The 22,060-nt window shown below is 46.8% G+C and overlaps 5 protein-coding genes across 5 annotated transcripts; 3 read left to right on the forward strand and 2 right to left on the reverse strand.

The window, feature by feature from the left end:
* Window positions 1–493: 493 nt before the first annotated feature.
* GGI43DRAFT_167773 (WD40-repeat-containing domain protein) lies at window positions 494–3,224 on the forward strand. Its single transcript, XM_083199655.1, has 2 exons — window positions 494–2,010; window positions 2,076–3,224. The coding sequence occupies exons 1-2, from the start codon at window positions 908–910 to the stop codon at window positions 3,058–3,060; spliced, it is 2,088 nt and encodes a 695-aa protein (XP_083065382.1). The 5' UTR covers window positions 494–907; the 3' UTR covers window positions 3,061–3,224.
* Window positions 3,225–6,331: 3,107 nt separating this feature from the next.
* Window positions 6,332–7,176, forward strand: GGI43DRAFT_167782 (uncharacterized protein). The gene has a single exon (XM_083199656.1). It carries the CDS (start codon window positions 6,480–6,482, stop codon window positions 7,119–7,121), a length of 642 nt encoding a protein of 213 aa, XP_083065383.1. The 5' UTR covers window positions 6,332–6,479; the 3' UTR covers window positions 7,122–7,176.
* Window positions 7,177–8,803: 1,627 nt separating this feature from the next.
* GGI43DRAFT_167802 (uncharacterized protein) lies at window positions 8,804–9,897 on the reverse strand. The gene has a single exon (XM_083199657.1). The coding sequence runs from the start codon at window positions 9,637–9,639 to the stop codon at window positions 8,914–8,916; it is 726 nt and encodes a 241-aa protein (XP_083065384.1). The 5' UTR covers window positions 9,640–9,897; the 3' UTR covers window positions 8,804–8,913.
* Window positions 9,730–12,509, forward strand: GGI43DRAFT_167809 (pectate lyase superfamily protein-domain-containing protein). Its single transcript, XM_083199658.1, has 2 exons — window positions 9,730–9,737; window positions 9,929–12,509. Exon 2 carries the CDS (start codon window positions 10,010–10,012, stop codon window positions 12,317–12,319), a length of 2,310 nt encoding a protein of 769 aa, XP_083065385.1. The 5' UTR covers window positions 9,730–9,737; window positions 9,929–10,009; the 3' UTR covers window positions 12,320–12,509.
* A 3,364-nt stretch (window positions 12,510–15,873) lies between these two features.
* On the reverse strand, window positions 15,874–18,508 carry GGI43DRAFT_167822 (P-loop containing nucleoside triphosphate hydrolase protein). Its single transcript, XM_083199659.1, has 2 exons — window positions 18,069–18,508; window positions 15,874–18,009 (listed from the first exon to the last, which is right to left on the reverse strand). Exons 1-2 carry the CDS (start codon window positions 18,320–18,322, stop codon window positions 16,341–16,343), a joined length of 1,923 nt encoding a protein of 640 aa, XP_083065386.1. The 5' UTR covers window positions 18,323–18,508; the 3' UTR covers window positions 15,874–16,340.
* Window positions 18,509–22,060: the final 3,552 nt, after the last annotated feature.

Here is a 22,060-nt window from a genome sequence, read left to right on the forward strand (position 1 = left end):
TCTTCTCCTGCAGACACACGAGATTTTGTCGAATGGTAGAAGCGTCCACAAGTACAGGTACCCGAGGTAGCGGTACATGCGCCAACACAGCCCGGTAGTGGCATTAGCGGCAGACAAAGGCTCAAGAAAGATACGTACCGCTATCGGGCGGTCCCTTTTTTTTTTTTTTAACTTAAGCCCGTAGTAAACATTTCATCACCTTGAATCGCGCAACTCTCTCTTTGCCTCTTCTCCTTCTCTCTCAACCACTCTCTTTTCCTTTTCTCCCCTCTTGTTCCATTCCCCAATCTTCTGCTTGCTGCCGTCTGCCGCGCAACAGGATTCCGCATGACCGCCTAGCAGCTTTCCTGTTCCCACTCCATTCTTCACTAAAACCGAAACGAGGAGTCTCTGGACTCACACGCACGAGGCAGTGTTGTCAGCCGCCGCGTGGCGCAATAGCAGAACCGCCCATCTCGTTTCTCCTTCCGCATTCCAACCGCAGTTTTCAATTCGGACCAGACTCTCTTTGCTTTTCTCTCAATACTCTATTTTCTGTCCGTTTTGCTTTGTCTTGCGAGGAATTATTTCGTCCGTCCCTTTAGCTCGTCGACGCCTCTTTTTCGCCAGGATCCGCTGGGTGTTTCAGCAGACCATCTCTAGACTAGTCAGCCATCCTTCTTTGCGCCGACAACGACACGAAACTCCACCGTCACGAGCCATCTTCCACTTCGCGGGCCTCTCCGTATTCAACAAATTCCTTTGTCTGGCCTTTGATTCGCCATCCATTCATCTCGGTCACATTCAGTCCTTCGAGCACACCGAAGACGTACCGGTCGACGCTCTCTACATTCGATTAGTGGCTTGATCTGTACTTCGTGCTACCAACATTTCTTCTACAAGCCGAGACTTTGCTCAGACGTACATCATGGCGAACAATGCTCAGTCCTACGTGATGGGGGCGCCTGCTCGCAATCAGGCCGCTGGTGCTGGTGCACCTGTCGAGCCCCATGACCAGCGTATGCGCAGCATGAGCCTCTCCAACCTTCTTCGACACCACAAACACACTGCCTTTGGCCACGACGACTCGCACCTACCCAGACAGATTACTGAAGTTGCCATCGACGACTCCGAAGACGCACATGAATTGCCTGCTCGAAAGCGCCGTGGCCGCGCTCAAAGCACAGCTGGCACCATCAAAGGGGTCATTCGTCGGGCTTCCCTGTCTCTCAAAGGCATGGTTCATGTTCATCGCCGACCATCCGTCACTGCTGAGCCTTCTGATTCGAACCAGCAGCCGTCCAATGCCAGACCAACCAGCGCACACCACACCTGGAATCGCTTTCGCCACGCCGCGCCCTTTCGTCGCTCGAGGTCTTTCTACGGCACCGAGGATGGGCTTTATGAACAGCAACAGCTGGACCATCAAATGCCTATTCCCGCAATGGGAGATGAGCCTCCGTATATCCCCATGAATACTGGGGCCGCTGCAAAGGCCTCGGTGGCGATGCAAAACGAGTTTTACAACAGACAGGTGACGCACACTCAATGGCTGCAATCTGCGAGCGAAGATAGCAATGACCGTGAGAGCGGAATTGGCATTGTCGTCACTGAGCCTTTTATGGAATCAGGTGTCAGTGATGATGGGTCTATGCTTGGTCAAGATAGCAACATCAGCAGGATCGACTTTATTAAGGAGCTTCCATCCGAGCTCGCTATCCACGTTTTGGCCTATCTTGATGCTGCTGCCCTTGCCAAAGCTGGCGCTGTGTCCCGACACTGGAACGAGGTGGCCCGTAACCAGCATATCTGGCGAGAGTCTTGTCTACGAGAGATGACCACTACCTATGCCACTGGTGAGCCTGTCCAGCCCGGTACTGGCTTGGGCATTCCTGAGATTGCTCCCTCCAAAAATTGGAGGCAAATCTACCGTGCCAAAGCTGAGCTCGCTCAGAAATGGAAGGAGGGTAAAGCTTGTCCCATGTATCTCAACGGACACACAGACAGCATTTACTGTCTGCAATTTGATGAGTATGTCTCACCCCTGATCTTCCCCATACAACTAGTTTCTCATTCGTATACTAATTCGAACGCAGGTATAAAATCGTTTCTGGCTCTAGAGACAAGACCATTAGAATCTGGGACATGCAGACTCTGGAGTGCCGTCTGATTATCGGACCTCCTGAAGTCGTCAATGCCCCCAACGTTCTTGAAGACGCCGAGGGCAATCCCACACACTATGTCAACTTTTCCGACAGCTACAAAGCGGCCCCCTCTCAGCCACAAGTGGCTTCCTTTGCAGAGCACCACAAAGCTTCCATCCTTTGCTTGCAATATGATGATGAGATTATGGTGACTGGCTCCTCAGATTCCACATGCATTGTTTACGATGTGAAGAATGGATATCGACCCATCCGCCGCCTTACTCATCATACCGCCGCTGTTCTCGACTTGGCGTTTGATGACAAGCACATTGTGACTTGCAGCAAGGACATTAGCATCTGTGTTTGGGACCGAGCTACTGGCGCTCTTCTCCGTCAGCTCCGTGGCCACACTGGCCCCGTCAATGCTGTCCAGATGCGTGGAAACACAATCGTCTCTTGCTCTGGAGATTTCCGCGTGAAGCTGTGGAACATTGACACGGGCAAATGCATTCGCGAGTTCGTCGGCCACACCAAGGGCCTGGCTTGCTCTCAGTTCTCAGAGGATGGACGATATGTCGCCTCGGCCGGCAACGACAAGGTGATTCGCATCTGGGATGCCAATACTGGGGAATGCGTCCGTGAGATGCGAGCGCACGATAACCTGGTTCGTAGCTTGCACATTGATAGCGTGAGTGGACGCCTCATCAGTGGCAGCTACGACACCGACATCAAGGTCTGGGATATGGAGACGGGTCGCCAACTGCTCTACTTCCCTCGCTGGCATGCTAGCTGGGTTCTCAGCGCAAAGAGCGATTACCGACGTATCGTCAGCACTGGACAAGATCCCAAGATCTTGATTATGGACTTTGGCGCAGACGTCGAAAACATTGAGATGTTGAAGAGCGCCAACACCGGCATCGGCGATATCCGTCTTTAAACTAATATGAGCATCCGGTCCGATTATTATAGACCATGCTTGGCTGTGGGACCTTTAATAGCAGGTCTTACCAAAACCGCCCGTTGGTGTCACAGAATGGCGCACACAATCGGTTTTAGTTTCTCATGATTTTTTTCTTCTTGGTTGCATCTATCACGGACCAGACGGGGGCGTTCGCCGCTCTAGCGTCGGTTCCTCTCTGACACTTGACTTTATTTCGATTGGCTTTTCTACATCAGCTGCACCACTCGGTGAATAGACTACTTTGGGCATAGGGTTGCAATAGACCGAGCATGTTTGGCATTTTACTTGGCATGAGGCCCAGGCCTACCAACGGTAGACTTTTGGACAGGCGTCATAACTTTTTGACCCTTCTTGTCTACATGCCAGATAATGGGCATTTTTTCTCACACATAAGACATAGACATGCATAATATGGGTTCTTTTGTTATTTGGTTTTCTTTTTCTTATTAATGGGAGCGAGCGGTTTAGGAAAATTGAGGGAAATGGGATTTTGTTTTTATTTTCGATTAGTGGCGCGAGAGACATATAGACGAGATTATGTTATGATTTGCACATACGGGTATTTACTTTTGCTTTTCTTTTCTACGTATGTTAGAGGATAACAATGGATAGCCTTTTCGGCACTTATTCTTAATTTGGTCCGTCTTTGACGGTTTGACAAGATTTTCAGCTCTGATGTGAACATTTGACTTGCTCTTGATGGCTTAGTGTGGATTGCGAGATGCGTATGACAAAAATAGCTATGTACCCCTAGTCACTCATGTCAGAGAGAAGAGAGAAGCTTTTGACATGGAATGTTTACCTTTTTGTTTCTTTTGCCTCGTTGATGGAGGGGGCGTGTTAGATTTGATAGATGGGATTGGAAAATCCTTGTCCAGCTGGATATCAACTCTATTGTATCTTGCACTACGGAGTACAACTACTCTTCGTAGATTGGGCATCCATTGGCTGATGGGAGGGATAGTGGGCAAAAAGCCTACTGGCTGAAAGAACTAGTAGTCGGAACAAAGACGTAGATTAAAAAGAAGAATAAACACAAAATGACGTATGCCTTTTTTTAAGCTAATAATTTGAGGAAGGTAGTTGTCTATAGTTGACAACTCGGCGCGTTAGCCAAAGTAAAACGGAGGCAAACGAGCCGAGGATGCACCGCGTGGTGGATGAAAAAAAGTAGGTATGTGTGTGTATGAATTAAGCCAGCCGCTAACTAGCAAGCAGGGCTTGTGAAGTCAGCAGGGTGGTTTTTGATCTACTAATTGTGGCAATGATCTGATGATCTGTGCTGCCGTCCCTCTTTGCGGCTCGGCGTATGTGCGGAGTTTAGACAGCACGGTTGAAGGGTAAAAAATTAAGAGGCTTGGGCTTGCAGTACGGATGCGGGTATGGCCGAGTTAGTTTGTGGGGATGCGGAGGGTCTTTTTGTGGGGTTTGCAGCAGAGAGAGGGAAGAGAGGAAAAATAATCTGGGGTGGAAGATTGCGGGGGGATTGGTAAGATGTGTATGTAATGAGAGCGAGTGAGTCAGGAAACAGAGTTGAGAGCATATGTTGAACTTGAAGTTGGAATAATTGTGTTGTGCTATGATTAGAGATGTAGGCATTTGGTGTTTTGAAACATGTAGATGGCTCAGCTTAGCCTCATTGTTTAATGAAGTGTATAAGTAGTATATGGTGTGACCGCTAAATTACTTTTGTTACTGGAATATGACGAAATACTCTATTTTTACAGAGTATTCAAACCTGCCATAATAGGCAGAGTATAAAACAATACGGATTAGGAAGTACAATACGCTGGAATCCGTCTGCGGCATATTTTCCTGTCAAAGAGTCATCGGGACCTCTCTCCGAGCTAGTGTTACCCTGATTGGACGTGTAAGCAGCCTCAATCAAGCCCTCTCGGCCCGTTATAAAAAAGAAACTGTGTGATTATTCTTGGCCGCAAGTAGATTGCCCAACTGGTATTACCAAGCATTGTGGATAACGCCTCTACTACATAGTATGTACTGAACAATGGAACAGGAAGAGTGAGGGGAGATTTGACAGGACCGGCCCATTCCGAGAAAACGGGCGGTGAGCTGACAGCTGGATGGATGGGTGGTGCCAAGGCTTGGGAGGCTAAAAAGAAGCCGTGCTTTAGTCTACGGAGCATTTGTACGAATGTGTCTCTGTGGAGTTGTGTATGTTGAAGCGTTGGGCTTTGTTGGATGAGGCGTTCCTTGCAGGCCTCTGGTAGGCTGATGGAACGGGTACCGAATCCATTAAACCGCTGAATCCTTTACCAGCTACTCTCTTGCGGTGTCAACGGGTAATAGTTCCCTTGCATGCTTGGGTTGCATCAGATCGTATTTTGAGCGTATTCTACTGCTCATATTCTGCAGGATAACACTCCGACTAACAGGCAAGGTCGGGGAAGCGCGGCATAGCAAAAAGGCATACTGTTGTTATCTGTACTGCCCGTCTTCCTTTGTGCGGGGAATCCCTGGCTGTCATCGGTCCGGGATTTGGAAGCTGCAGCTTGTCAGCAGGAGCGAATTGCCAAGAGATATCTCGTAGAGCACTTTTGATATATTAGTAGTAGAAATTAGTATGTCTCTATAGAGGCTGGGAAGAAGTTGACCGACTTAGTCAGCTACCTATGGGTGGGTTTTATAAAAAGGATACGATAGGTGCGCTTGTTGTTACGCCACTGGAAGCAGCGGCAGTAAGTGCTGGCAGCAATATTCTCCTCTAAGCTTAATTCAACCTGTTGCCTGCTCGGTCTCGCTTATTGTATCTACCGGACGGGTTGGCCAGGGCATGGGAAGCCGGTAGCAGCATGTACTCCTTGCTCTACGCCTCAGAGCACCCGTCTCGCGGCACCTAGAGCAGGCAGGCCGGCTTCTCTCCGGGCAGTTTCTGGGGTGCATCTGCATGGGTGGGTGACGTGGCTGGGGTCCGTCTGTTGGGGGTTTATACAAGTAAAGTACAGGAGGTAGAATACTTAGTAAAATAGACGGGCGAACTATTGCTTCTGGTGGCGATTGTGTAGGCAAAAGTTTGCGGTGTGGAAGCTTCCGTGCTAAGATACGGCGCGATACTAGCGGTACTGGCATGAACAGCATAAAATGAAGGGGGCACTAGCAACCGTTTATTGAACGGTGTATGATTGTGTAGAGCAGAAACACGGGTCGCAGAGGCTAACCAGGCTCGTCCGCTGGAAGGCTGGATGCCTAATTAGCGGCAGATTTGCTGCAAGGGCTGGGATCCGGAAGTTGCTAGCCAGTCAATGCCCTGGTCCTTTGTCTATTTGGGACGCTCCATTATTAACACCCGCGTTTCGTCGGCGTGGGGTTGATGATGATTTTCTGGTTTTCTGGTTCACCTTCATGATCCTTCTCGGCTCCAAGTGTGCTGCGATATGCTCTGCCGGTGCATCGTTCGTCCGATCATGCTGTGTTTTGGTTGTGTCGGATGGATTTGTGTATTGTTCTCTGCTTGTACCATCTCCTTCTTTCTGGCATTCCTTTATTCTTCCTCATTAGGAAATTCGCGACAAGAGAGGAGTGCTACCTCAGGTGACAGCTTGTCGCACGCCCACAAGAAAGGCGCTTTGTGTAGCCGGGTATGTCGGATGTGGGACGCAGCCTTACTTGTACTTGTAGCGCAGATCCAGGACAATGGGCCGACTGCGTCTGCTGTGCCAAATGCCACAAAGGCTGTTAAATTGCGATCTTCGCGGTGCATCTCGATAGCTGGTGCTAGTTCGGTATTACAGAGTCTGTGGCTCGGAGTATTGATCCTTCTTTATGCTGACAGGGAGCATCTCGTGGCACATCATGTAGTATCTCACAGATGCATGACAATGAATTTAATCTTCTCTTTCCTTTCTTGTACTCGGTGGCGAGTCCATGATGTTCTCCATTCCATTGCTTCCCCTATTCAGAGTGATTCAGCTTGGTGTCTCTCTCTTGCATTGCATGCGACTCTACTGTACCGAGGACAAGACATCATTTGCGGTTCTGAAACAGAGAGACAGCTGCCGGTACAGAGGGTCGGCTGATGGCTTTCACAAGCCAGCATGGGAGCCAGCAGCTGATCAGATTTGTGGTTCGATTTGAACCCTCGCAAATAGGTGTAAATTCAAGGTTCAAGTTATAGCTGCTTCATAACCAGGGCTAAAACTTGAAGCGGCCGGAGACTTATCTACGGCTAGCGGGGAGTGCTTGCCTGTACTAGTACAACTGACATCTAGATAGCGGAACATTTACAAGGCCTGGGAGCGCCCGCTGCGTTGTACAAGTACAGCGCCCAGAGCACCCGCCTCTGCCGCCGTAACCCTGATCCCTTCATGATGTAGCTGCTGTGGCTAGTGCTGAATAACCCGCCCAGAGGATGCTAGCCCAGGGGCAAAGCGTAATTCCAGCGGTGCGGCGCTAAGCTTTTAGCCCTAGTGGCTCATCTCCCGATCCGGGCGGAGAGCGCAGAGGCAGACACTGATGCTGCTCTCTGCTCTGTTCCACCAAGACATGATCGATCCAAGGATTGGATGCGACAGCCAGATTTCCTGTCCCGCCGCCAGAGAATCGATCATCAAGAATACGAGCAAAAAGGTTTTGCTGCGGCCGTGCCACAAGGTCCAGATCGACGCTGGGGCGCAAACCATAGCAAGGCCAGCTGAGTTTATGCGGTTCATCATGAGGGTCCGAAAATACGCTTTTTACGCACGGGATGCCCGCTTGGTGTCTCAATACTCTGGTATACATAGCCTAATCGAGTAGTCTTCGTTTCTTTGCCGATCAGTCATTGACTAGAATGTTGTAGCGGCGCTCTCAATCTCGTTTTCGGGTGGTTGAAACAGAACAGTACTGCGCCCTCACTCGGGGAGTCTCGTCGTTTCATGCATGGCGCGCTCTCTTGGCTCGGCGGCTTTTTCTCGCTGTTTCTTTTCATATCTGCGGATGTCCGAACAGGAGATGGACATTGGACGTCGTCGGAGTTTGTCCAAGAGCTCTTCTCGATGGGCTGGTCAGGCGGTTCCCCTGGGATCTACTGCTGGCCTTGGGAGGATGGTCGCTGGCCACACCCATGTAACGATCCCATGTCCAGGCTGGCTGAAACAAAGGGTGGCAGCCAATAGGTATCCCTGTGTCCCTGACCAGCCGCGTATCCACCACGCCGCTGTGGCGGCTACGCTAATAGCCAGGACTGACCAGAGACTCGAGGCTAATGCGCCATCGATGCCCAGACAAGCTCGCGAATAGCATCCAGACCCAAACACGGAGCGCTTCTCGTAGCATCATCGCACTCCACCGGCCACTGTGTCTCTGATTTTAGATGAGCTCTTGCGAGGCTTAGGCTCCTGGCTGTCTCAGAGGTCCTGGTTCAGCCCGCCGCTCCCATCCAACAGCTGCCGCCGCGCGTACGAGTGCGGAACAAGGAGACCGAGTAGGGAGAAGAAGCTTTCGCCCTCAGTGGAGAGGCTGCGAGGGCACTACGCGCAAAATGCCGACTCTAACTTGGCCTATTTTTGGCATGGGTGCCCGATATAAGGCAGGTTTCCTATCTCCATCTCTCCTGTGACGCGTTTTGTTGGCGTTCTTTCTCCATAAGGCTGCAATTGACTTTTCAACCATCTCGTTTCATCAACCACCGCCTAGTAGACGGTTGGGGACCTTCTGTGAAAGTCAATTGAAAAGAGCTCGAGTTTTGCTTTTTTTCTTTTCTTTGTTTCGATTCTGTTCAGCAGCTCTTTCTGTTTCGCCATTGGCTGTCAGCTGTCATTTCATTCGTCGTCCGATTGTGTTTGGAATAACGTTTCTCGCAACTTCACTTTCGCATCAAATCACTTTCATCTATCGCATAAACGGCCCACTCCATTTTCGGCCCTTCGTCCCCTCGTCCCCCTGACATATCAAAGGAGAGATAGACGATCCGTCGATTAGATTCACTAGCATTAAGACGGTTCTAGCAAGTGCCTGACATTCCGCCGCATACAACTGCCTTCTACTACCAGCGTTTACCGTACAAGACCTGTACGCAACAACATCATCATCATCTTGGCGTGGTAAGTCACTACATACAACGCTGCATGCATGCGGAGGTGTCATTCTGTGGAGAGCAGCGGGATGGAGGGCGTGGATGGCCCATGCTGCTCGCTTCTGTGCGGCCCGAGAGGCATCAGGAAAGCTTCTGGTGCCGGATACTGGAGAATAACGGTTTGCTGGAGCATCTGTGTGCGCGCCTTTCATGTGTGTGTGCGGGTGCCTCATGACCCTCGCCACGGCGGCCAGCGCTTGAGCCCAAAGAAGAAGCTGCATAGCGTCTTCTCGCCTTGGCTTTGCCCTCCTTCTCGGTCTCATGCAAAGAGCCATCGGCGCGTGATGGTGGGGTTCGAGGGCGTTTGAAAGCCAAGGGGGGTGTCGATTCAACGCACCATGCTTCACCACAACCTTCTCTTTGGCCGTTGTATTGTTCTGTTCTTTATTGTCAGCCTTTTCCCATTCACTGCCGCGGCCTATTAAAGGACCTTGTCCGGCCTCACTTTTCACAATCCTCTCACCAACACCTCTTCTCATCATTGTTGTGTTCCTCCCTGCGCATTGACAACTGTCTTGCGCATATCCGCTGTGATAGTAAAGCTTCAAGCTTGAAGCTTCTGAGGGAGAGGATATTCAGAGTCAGTCCATTCTTCTCTGGTTCCCGTCTCACAACTCCCCCTTTGCCCTTTACATGTCTCTCATCAACGTGCACATATATATCCCTTTTACACTACATCACACTTCCAATTGTGCAATTTATACAAAAAGCCTGTGGCTAGGCAATATCTTTTGTTTTGAACAAACCGCTGACTCTGTTTCTCTCGCGTAGCCTATACCTACTGAACAGGATATACGCAACCATCCTCGAAACTCGAATCGCAGAAAAGCGGCAATCAACTGTTTCATAGTCATGATGGGTCTCTCAACCGTCTTGACGGCCTCTCTCCTGGCCTTGCGTCTATTTTCGGCGCCTGCTCTTGCTGCACCAGCACCCGCCGCTGATACCCAGGCTCTGGTCGAAGCGGCCACTGCAACAAGCTGGTGGCTTCCCAACATCGCGCGAAACGGCACTGTCCCCTTCGGTGCTGCCGGCTACAAGGTCTATCGCAATGTGCAAGACTATGGAGCAAAGGGTGATGGTGTCACCGATGACACTGCTGCCATCAACGCTGCTCTTAGCGACGGAAACCGATGTGGTAAAGGTTGCGACTCCTCCACTACGACTCCTGCCATCGTTTATTTCCCTCCTGGAACCTACATCGTCTCAACGCCCATTCAGCTTTGGTACTACACCCATCTGATCGGTGATGCCACCAACCTCCCTACCCTCAAGGCCTCTGCAGGCTTCTCTGGTTTCGCCGTCATTGACTCCAACCCCTTCGGATACACCTCTCAGAACAACTTCTTCCGCCAGGTTCGCAACTTCAAGATTGACCTGACTGGACAGCCCGAGAACACTGGTACTGGTATTCACTGGCAGGTTGCCCAAGCTACTTCAATTCAAAACGTCATCTTTAACATGAACACCGATACCTCCTCCAACAACAAGCAGCAGGGTATCTGGATGGAGGATGGCTCTGGAGGTTGGCTGAACGACCTCACCTTCAATGGTGGTGCCTTGGGTATGTGGGTCGGCAACCAGCAGTTCACCAGCCGCAACCTCGTCTTCAACGGCTGCCAGACTGCCATCTACATGAACTGGAACTGGCTGTGGAGTTTCCAGGGTCTCACTATCAACAATGCTAATGTTGGTATTGACATGAGCAACAGCGCCGTCGGTTCCATCTTGCTTTCCGACTCCACAATCACCAACACCCAGGTCGGTGTGCTTACCGGTTACAGCACTGGCCAGAACGGCACCGCTGGTTCCCTCGTTTTGGATAACGTCGATACCACCCAGAACACCCCCATTGCTGTCAAGAGCACCAATGGCGCCACCCTTCTCAATGGAAATGCCAACATTGCTTCATGGTCCCAGGGTCGTGCCTACTCTGGCACCAACGCAGGACAGGCTGTTCAGGGTACTCGTGCCGCCGTCAGCAAGCCCGCCGCCTTGACCGTTGGCGGCAAGATCTTCACTAAGAGCAAGCCTCAATACGAGACAGTCGCTGCCAGCAACTTTGTGTCCGTCAAGGCTCACGGTGCCAAGGGTGACGGTGTCACTGATGACACTGCTGCAATCCAGGCCGTCTTCAACAGCGCCACCTCGGGCCAGATCGTCTACTTTGACCATGGTGCCTATGTTATCACTAATACCGTCAAGGTTCCCGCTAACATCAAGATTGTTGGTGAGATCTGGCCTCTCATCATGGTTGGTGGCAGCAATTTCCAGGATCAGAACAACCCTAAGCCTGTCTGGCAGATTGGTCAGCCTGGCGACGTTGGCAACGTTGAGATTCAAGACATCATGTTTGAGACTCTCGGCCCCCAACCCGGTGCTATTATCGTTGAGTGGAACGTTGCTGGCGCTTCTCAGGGCTCTGCCGGTCTTTGGGACGTCCACTGGCGTATTGGCGGTTCTGCTGGTACTCAGTTGCAGTCCAACACTTGCGTCAAGACTCCCACCGTGACAACTTCTCCTAACCCAGCCTGCATCGGCGCTTTCTTGCTTCTGCACGTCACCTCTTCCGCCAGCATCTACATGGAGAACTCTTGGCTCTGGGTTGCTGATCACGAGCTTGATCTCTCTGACCACAACCAGGTCAACATTTACAATGGTCGTGGTCTCTTGCTCGAGAGTACCAAGGGTGCCTGGCTCTGGGGTACCGCTGCCGAGCACAGCCAGCTTTACAACTACAACTTCAACGGCGCTCAGAACGTTTACAGCAGCATCCTCCAGACCGAAACCGCCTACATGCAGGGCAACCCTGATGCCCGAGTTCCTTTCACGGCCAACACCAAGTTTGCTGACCCTGATTTCTCCAAGTGCACCACTTCTACATGCGCCCGTACCTGGGGTATCCGTGTGGTAAACTCCAGCAACACGCTCATCTACGGCACTGGCATGTACAGCTTCTTCAACAACTACGCCCAAGACTGTGTCGACGCCAACAACTGCCAGGATAGCATGATTGACATTCAGAGCTCATCAGTCAAGCTCTTTGGTGTCAGCACCAAGGCCAGTGTCAGCATGGTCAACCTCAACGGCCAGCAAGTTGTCTTTGACAAGGACAACCGCAACACCTTCTGCGGCACTGCTATTTCTTATGAGACGTCATAGAAGGGCGACGAAGATGCAGTGACTGCTGCCCCCGGGCCCAAAACAAATCCCAGCAATGAAAGTGAGTCGATGGGGTCGATCCCTGAGATTCCGGGCAAGCCATACTTTTCCGGAACTTTCTCATTACCCACATTGACTGAATCTCCGCCGTTGCTGGGATGTGGCCCCGAAAAGACGGTGGTGATGACTCGGACCGTATTTGCTACCGCAAGCACTCTAAATATTTGAACATATTATGATTGATACGTGTATATATAACATATATGGAATATGCTGGGGATATTGGGGGGAATGTTTCATATTTTTCTTTTCTTATTTTTAAATTCTCATCTTACCTTTGTCCTATCTAAGATCTGGTCCGTTGGAGATTTTTAGGGCGCATGCCATTAGAGGCGGAGAGAATTCATATTTCCTTGTCGTTTTATTATCAAGAAAGTCATTATTTTTTGGTTTATTTTTTGGGAACAGCGTGGTCAGGATTTTTGAGCCCACGCCAAAAAAGGATGGCACTTGATGTGCCTTCTAGGGATAGACATATCCGATGGCGGACTGAATAAAATGAATTGAACTCAATTTTGAGGGCCAAAAACTATTTGCTTGACTGTGTGTGAATGATTGGCATTGTATTACTTGTGATAAGAAGCTTCCGTCTAGTGAATGCTTTTGATGGTGTGTTTTGGAATGAAACGGCTGCGGTTGGGTGAGATTGGATAGGAGGCTTGCTATGCATTAGGCAGCATTACATGTAGTACGTGTACGCACGTGGCGACTGGACCACTCGCCTCTATCAACAGCACCGTTATCGAATAGAAAGAAACGACAGACGATGAATTAAATTAAATTATATATATCTTAACGTGCTCAGTAGACTAAAATCTCTCTATGTGTGCAATAATTATCGCAGTAATGTTGCTTGCAAAAGGCAAGCAAAGCGAAATGAAAATACACACAAAAAAAAGATGCAGCAAGGGGTCCTCGAACACAGAAGCAAAAAAGAACAAAAGTGAAGGCTCCCCTTGCGGAGAGCGCAAAGGACTATTGCGGTACAGATGCTGACGCTCCTGTTTTAGTTACAGCTACTTCACTGAGAGTCTTACATTTTATTTTGACTTATAAGGGCATGTTGCGAGATGGGCGGAGCGAGATGGTGGTTGGCTGCCTTTTTTGAGTGGGGCGGTGGCTGTGGAGGCTGCGGGAGGCGCGAGTTAGTCACGCCGCGAGGTTTTGGGTTAGTGGGAGTGGGACGCTGCAAGGCCCCTTTGCAACATGCTCTTATAAGGCAAAGTAAAATGGTCAACTTTCAGTGAAGTAGCTGTAATTAAAAGTAAGAAACACTTTACCAAATGCATGGCATTGCTTTCCGCAAGGAGAGGCTTCACTTTTGTTCTTTTTTGGTTCTGTGTTCGAGGATTCCGTGCTGCAACCTTTTTTTGGTGTGTAGTTTCTGCACACGTAGCCACCGCTACAGCCACTGCCGTATGGTGTTTATGGGGATGGACTAGGTATTATGGATTTCTATAGCATTCTTCTTTTTGAGTATGGCTTTTGGGTAGTCTTATGGTTGGATTTGGGACAAATACGGGGACTATTTGACTGTTGTTGGGATCAATATACAGAGATACCATCACGTAGGCGCATAAACTGTGTGTGCATTCCTACTACGTATGCCACATAATACCACTGCTTGGAATGCAAGAAAAAATCTTAAATAAAAGACAAAAGCTCCTAATAACAACGGCTTCAGTGCGTTTTGCCTAAAGGCATATCCAAACCGTTCTCTAAATGCAGGCTAGTTTACTGTTCGAATTATACGAGGTGAGGTCTGCTGGCATGGGAGAGACAAATGACAGCTGCGGTAATAGTCTTGATCTAAAAACACAAATTCTTTTGTAGCAATGGCACCTAGGATTATAAAATAGCTTGTACATGTATAAAAAGATGATACACGCCAACTCTGCTTCGCCATTGCAACAATTGGGGAGAACAACGACGATGAAGGAGAAGAGAAGATGAGTGCGCCAATCTTCAGTTAGTGCCTACAAATGAATACTCACTATATCGTAGTACAGTGTGGTTAGCTTTATTTACATACAATGTTCTAGAGTAGAAAAAGAGCGAGGGAAGATGGCTGTGATTCGGCTGTAATGAAGAATAAAGCAATATCGGCTAGCAGTGAGTCTTTGTACAGGGTATAAGAAAAAGCTGCATGGTGATGTATATAGTAGCATAATACCCAATGTAGGAAGCAGTACACAGACACGTCCCCAGCAATAATACATGCTTAGAAGAGGACGACAGAAAGAAAATTTAATAAAGAAAGAAGAAAAATAAGAGTTGCCGTAAGAAAAACTAGAAAAACAGAGATGAACATATAAAAGTGCAGAAGAGGTATATCGCCAATGTGTTAGTTGTACTTGAGGAAATAAATACAAGCTCAAAAAAGGGGAAACAAGGAGATTCGAATGGAGGTGCAAAAAGTGAAGGCTCCGAAGAGCAATTGTTAAACTACCTTAGATCCAATGATCCAGGGGTTTGATGACTGAGTTAATACAGCTACTTCACTGAATATCAGTACATTTATGTTTGGTTATATGGCGTGTTGGGAAAGCGATGTGTTGGTAGGCTGCCTAGTTGAAGGATGCTGATGCTGTGGGGTTGGCGTTGAGTCATGCGGGGAGCTGGAGCTAGTCTACATGGACCTAGGTACCTGACTACATGTACTTGGGACGTTGTTAATATATCAATTTCTAGCGTGGCCGTAAATAAATTAGATACCCGTTGGTGCATTCTTGAGAAGTAGAATAAAAACTAGGTGATATTGGTGCTGTCGGCGAGGTGCTGTCTACGGTCTAAGCCGCGTAATGTACAAAGTAAAGAGTAAAGATACGTGTACGTAGGCACTTGTTCGCACTGCGTATGGTATACTCGAAAGGGAGAAAAACACCCAAGAAAAAAAGGCGTTTTACAAGAAAATTTGAAACACTGGAGTTGATGAGATGGCACTATGGGGGATTAATATGCCTAAGGAGAGAAATATAGGACCAAAAAAAGGGCAGATGCAAAGAGGATTCGAACAGAGGCGCAAAAAGTGAAGATCATCAATACGTCCGTGACTCACGAAGCATTAAACAGCTGGTCTGAACCAGCCAAATGAGTTTGAGCTACTTCACTGAGTGTAAGACGTTGATTTTTCGCTTATAAGGGCGGGTATGTTGTGAAAGTGGGTGGTTAGGTGGTTTGCTTAGTCAAATGATGCTGACGCTTGTGGGTTGGCTGTGAGTTATGTGGGGAGCTCGAGTTAGTGCTGGAGCTTGGGGGAGCGGCCATATCCTCGGGATAATACACCATGTATGAGATAGCTGGTATTTACGTAGCGGAGAAAATATTACAAGGAGATTTAGTCGAGCCTTGAAATCAATATTTTAGAGCGTGTGACTCGATTTCTCAAGTTTGTAAAAATATACTCTTTGGGTTTGAACTCTCCTTATTCACCACCGTGATGACTAGACCCTGCTTTGTTCATACTTATGACAAAGACACAAGATAGAAAGATATGATAGTGGTTGGTTATGTTATATTAACCTTGCAAATTATATATTAGTTACGAACAACTGTCCATAATTCGCTAGATAACAAAACTATATGAAGACGACTTTGTGTTTTCCTTTCTGAAAGTAGAAGTTGGTTCATGCTTCACTAAAACTCATACAAGTACTTGTAAAACAGTGGGTTGATAGCATATAAAGGAAATGAAGCCGTCTTCTCTGCTACAGTGCTAAATTGCCAATTCCCATCTCGTCACGAAATCGGCGTCCTTTGTCAACAATTGTCGGACACATGCAGTATTTTCTCTGCCGTTCTCGAATAGTATGTGAATAGCATGATAGAGATTACCGAAGGTCGTCGTATACAATTTTATTCAACCAAGTCCATCCGTTTTCCTAAGGCTCCTTCCTTATCCCCTTAACAAGAAAACACAGAGCCAATGCCACCAGTAGTTTTCTGCATCCTAGCACATCGACTAAGATACAAACCGTTGAAGAGCCTTGGAAAAGCTCACAGTTTTGGGATGATTCGGCCCTAATGTAGAGCGGCTATACTCCAAAGCCTGCTGCATTAATGAAACTGCATCCTGACGACGTTCCATCTTATACCAACTCCAAGCGAGGTTATGCATAGCTTGAATTGTATTTGGATGCTTGCCTCCAAGAATCTCTCGTTGGAAATCAAGAACTTGAACATCAAGAGGCTCTGCTTCGCGATACCGGCCTTGTTTATGATATGTTGTAGCAAGGTTTGCAATTGCCTGGATTGTATCGGGATGCTTGTCTCCTAAAGCGTTTCTTCGAAATTTTAATACCTTTTCATCCACTCGCTCTTTCTCTCTCCATCGCCCACTGTCTAACAAAAATCGGGACACTCTGCTAAGTAGCTTTGCCGTTTCAATCTGCTTCCCGCTTATATCTGCCCATTCTCCGATTTGCAGTGCATGTGCTAAATATTTCTCGCATTGTTTCCAAGTAGTTTGTTGCGATCGAGGGAAGAGGTCTGCTGTGGCTCGTAGAGCGATGCTCGAGAAATATTTTTCGCTTCCTACATGTTTATTGTCACCCACGCTTGCTAATTCGACAAGCTTACTGTTAGCTAATACTGGTTCATGCTGATTTGTTTGTATCTCGGCCTCGTTCTCGTAGATGTTGCTCTGGACGATTTCATTTTCGTTGATTGTATTTGGCCTGTCTATACTCAGGCCATATCGAATAGCCTCCTGGACGAGTTTATGCATCTCATAATTTCTTGTACCATCTTCCATTTGGCGTATGCCAATAAAAGAAAACTCCTTCAAGCGTATGATAATTTTGACGACCTCAGATTCTAATTGCTCTGAATTGTTTTCCAAGGATTTACCAATGTGGCGGAGTGCGGTCGTTATCATTTCAGTTGGAATGTTTTCGTTGCTAACGTACGCGATGACATGAAGGATTTTATATGTCATTTCGCTCTCTTGTCTAATGCGAGTAATTGAAATAGTCCATGTCTCAAGTATAGTATTAGGCACATTGCGCCTTCTACGCCTGTTAAACTCATTTATCTTCAGGGTATCCCATCTTTTCTTGCTTTGTGCCAGTAAAGATAAATACTCTTTAGCTGTTATTGATGCCCGATGCATGTATACTCCGGCTTGCATAATAGCTAATGGAAGCAGCTGGAGCTCTTTCACCAAAGACTCAATATCAGCTTCTTTGCTTGATTCTGCGCTTCCGAAAGTCATGAGGAGTTGTTTTGCCTCGTCAAATCTCATTTGTGCAACCTCGATGCCCCGCCCTTGGCCTACAAGAATTCCCATGATATGGGCATCACGAGTTGTCCATAGCACTGTGCCCGTAGAGGCGTGAGGTATATACTGAAATAGACTCTTCGTTTCTTCAGCTGTTTGCCCAACGCCGAATAACTTCAGGTCATCCGCGTTATCGAGAATAAGCACCCAATTAGATAGTGACTCGATGCCATCGCGCACAGCCTCAAAAAGATCTTCTTCGCTCAGGTGGCTCTTGTCAATTTGAAGTTTCCGAGCTATGGTTTTATAGTCTTGTGAAAATGTTGCTTCGGTATCAGCATGCACCCACAAGACTGAGCAACTGGTGTCGGCGCACCGCTGATACGCGTAGTTCAGTGCGATTTGTGTTTTCCTAGGTCAATTAGCCGCTACGCCTATTCGTGTACTCGACTGATGTGAATATGGACTTACCCAGACCCGCCTAAACCCCAGAGTGCGGCACTATTGGATATTTCTGATGAATGTGGCAGAAGTGTATTGAGCTTATCCACGAGATCCGAGCGATGGATCAGATCCTCGTTGCGTGGATATGGAATGACGCGAATAGCGACTCGAGCTGGTCGGTAGGTCGGATGGAGATTGAGCGTGGTATAGTTGTTGCCCTGGTGTATCCTATTCTGGTCACCAAACTGGCTATTTGCAACCGAGGAAGGCGACTGCTCCATCTTGTTTCCGATGCTCTGTTCTGTGCAGTACAGTTTTACGAGTGCTTGTTCTGACAACTATGCAAAATTCATTCCACTTGGTGCCCAACAGCGTTGCAAGGCTGGGAGGCATGCGGCCTTTACGATTGGCTGAAACCCAGAGCTGAATTTCGCTTTCTTTCAATGCTGCATAGGCGGGGTACATGCATCAAGAAGTCGAGTACAGCTACTATGTCTAATGACTACAGAGGCGAAAAAGGATATTGATTCATATAGAGCATTCCATTTCCCAATGCGCAGACTATCGATGTTCCTCGTAAGAGCTATCTGTACATGTGTATGCTGTGAAGCCTTTTCTTTTAATCGATCTTGTGATATTACAATGAGCTCGTCGACTTAAACTGCGGGGATACTGTGTCTTCTGAAGAGCCTGGCGCGGTCACTTTTATTCTAGAAAAATGCAAATGTCCATATTTTGTAACGCTCGAGTATATAACAACAAAGCGCTAGCGTCTTTATTTGTATCTATCAAGTTATAAATTCATGCTTTTGACCTCCGATGTTGGTCACGAGCAATTGTTTGCTCAAGATTGGAAGTGGCTAAGTCAAAAAATAATACCAACTTTTCAAATTTGTTCTATAGTTGAACTACTTAGCAAAGAGATCCCCTTGTATTCCCCCCATTGTTGGTGTAGACATGATTTTCCACCTCGTGTTAAATATGATCCGCAACTAGGTAGCTAAATCAGTACTTAATATAGAAATATCTAATGTCCTTCCTTTTTTCTTTGTTGAATTCTCCGCGTTCTTTATGCTGGTCATATATCTTTGTTGACATATGTACAGCAATAAGTTGATCACAGCTTTTTTCATGCTAGTTTCTTCTACGTGTAGTGTGAACAGATCAGTGCCATCAAAAAAACAACTAAAAAGGCATCTAACTACTGCTTGTAAAGGAAAATAAAAAGCATGGGTAGTCTGAAATTCTTGCATATAAGTAGGGAGAGACGGGCAGCCTTGAATGCGACAAAGCACAGTCATCTCTCTAATAAACCACTCGCATTCTCAATCGTCTGTTAAACACGGATAAATAAAAACTAGTATGGATTCTATCAATCCCTCCACCAACACCTTCTCCGATTACTACGAGGATGACAGCCTTGTCAGCCTTGTCCCCAATCAGCAAGGGGCTAGAGAGCCGTCGATTCACGAGAACCTTGTCAATTCCAGCTTGAAGCTAAATGTAGATGTGTTTCCTCGTCTATACCCGACTGTTTTACAGCTTAGGCAAGAGAAGTTTAAGATTGAAATTGAGCATAAAGAGAAAACTTCTTATAATATGTTTCACTTACATCCTGAGTTGTTTCCTTGTGAAAATCTAGATTTTCTTAATTATGACGTTTTCGCTATTTCTTCTAGCCATACAGTTATTAAAAGGATGATAAACGTATCATATGTTAGTCCGATGCCTGCTGGTGGTCTTGGTATTATGATACCTAGCTGGGGAGGGAGTGGTAATCCATTTTACAAACACAAATTATTTGGCAGTGAAGATATACCTTCTCATCGAAATTTGTCCTGTCTGATATTCATGCGAAACCGTGAGAGCAATAAATTTGAGCTGGAAGTTTGACACATTATCTTATTGGCTCTAATCTACGATGAGGAGCTATTTAGAAAACGAACGGAACGCTATTCATGTATAACAGCATTCTTTCATGAAACTACATATATGCAAATGAGGTGTCCATAAGACGCAATAGAGCCTTTTCCCTTTCACAGAAAACGAGCTCTATAATTCTTTAATTTTGGATATATTGTTACCTCAATAGCCCTTTATTATTATTCTATTTACGACTGGCAGCGATTTTATATGCAATTATTATTTTATGTCTTGTTGGTCCCCAGTGAAGCCGTAAAATACATGTAGTTAAACCGAGCTTCTAGTCTCTTGTTCTCGAACCCCACTCTCTTTGCACAGAGGATTGTACAACTTCCCGCATAAAAAGACAGAGGTATCGCTTTGGCTCCTACCCCTTGTCCCCCCGAAGGAAACAAAGAAAAAGAAGGACTGGGGGAGTAGCTACAGCGGTGCAGTTCATGGTGGAGCAAAATGCATTGAAAGTGGCTACGTCGAAAAACAGTACCAATTGTTCAAATTTGTTCTATAATTGGATGACTTATGAAACAAATCGCCTTGTAATCCCCCGATTGTTGGTGTAGACATGAGGTTCTATCTTGTTATACATACATATGGCGCGACGGTGCGACTCTACCAATATTAGATATAGAAATCTCGATGACTTCTTTTCTTCTTTCTTTGTTACATTCTTCGCCGCTATGTATCTCAAAGCCAGCCTCGGATGTGTTTATGAATAGCTTCTTTGACGCGCAATACAAAAAGGAAAAATCGGCCTGTGCCGTCACTGATCGAATCGAAAATTTATTTGATCAGGTACTCCTGGTAAAGCTAAATGAAATGGACACTCCATGTCTAATGGACGGTTCGCGCCAACAGGTGATTTGCATATAAATATGAGAGAGGCTGTCAGGCTTTTAGACGAGATTAAGTTTCATACTTTTTTCTGTTCGATAAACTGCTAGCGTCTTTCAGCTACTATTAGCCAATGATCAATATGGCCAATACCGATATGGATTGTATCTATTCTTCTGCCGATAAAAACCACCGAAACGCCTAGTTTTTAATGACACAGAGATGAACGAACCTCTCGCCAATGACGCGGAGGATGATGATCTCAACCCTTTTTCTGATAAGCACGCAATCGAAAGCACCTTCTCTGATGACACAGAGACGAACAGCCCAAGCAGGTATATTGATATACCAAAGCCCAAGCCCAGAATGCCTCTTTCTGATTCTACTATTGCCGGGTGGGAACAAGAGACTCTAAAGTTTTATACTCATTATGAATTTGAATATTATTACATTTATTTCGGATGTTTCAAATGTACCAAAAATGTCAACCTTTGCCTTCAAACCCTAGGTTAGAGTATCAAAATTACGAAGTCGTTACTACCATTCCCCCCCCATTACGAAAGTATTGGGCAACTTTTATCCATCTCAAACGTTGGTCCATCCTTTATACCTGGTCTTACTATTATAATACCTTGTTGGATGAATTTTACTCGAAATTCAGAGGATAGGCCATTTGCCAGTTCAAATATCCCAATCAGGGAACGACCTTTTCTAATATTTACAGAAAGGAGCAAGCTCAATGGGCAAGAGCTGAAATACGACGATATAATCTTAATGGTTCAAATCGAAGATATGGAGGAATTTAAATTATATCACGAACATTGTATCAATGCGATACAGCTATTATTTAGAATCCGGGTCTTCTTAAAGCTAGAGAGAAAAGTTTGGAGGTGACTTCACTACACCCAGGCTTAGTTACTCTTCCATTAGCTACGAGATTTAGCCGGTTCATCATCATTACCATACTCTAGTTCATAGTCACATTGCTTGCTATTCTTTGAGATTAGCACCTTTGGTATTCTTGATTGATCTCTTTGGTCTCTCGTTTGGTTTTTCATCATCTTTCTTGATTCCTCACAAATATAAACTGAGTTGTAACGTAGTTCGATAGGTTTAGATAGAGAAAATTCTTGGTTTCTTTTTCATCACATGAGGTCCTTCAGGTGTTTAAAGTAAAATATAAAGATGTGGAAATGTAACCATCTTCATAATCTCCTCGAATGATTGCAGAAAATTTGGACTGCTACCTTCGTGCTGCCAGAGTG

Source organism: Trichoderma evansii (assembly GCF_050947405.1).
Source record: "Trichoderma evansii strain SZMC 28006 chromosome Unknown GGI43scaffold_2, whole genome shotgun sequence".
NCBI lineage: Eukaryota > Fungi > Ascomycota > Sordariomycetes > Hypocreales > Hypocreaceae > Trichoderma > Trichoderma evansii.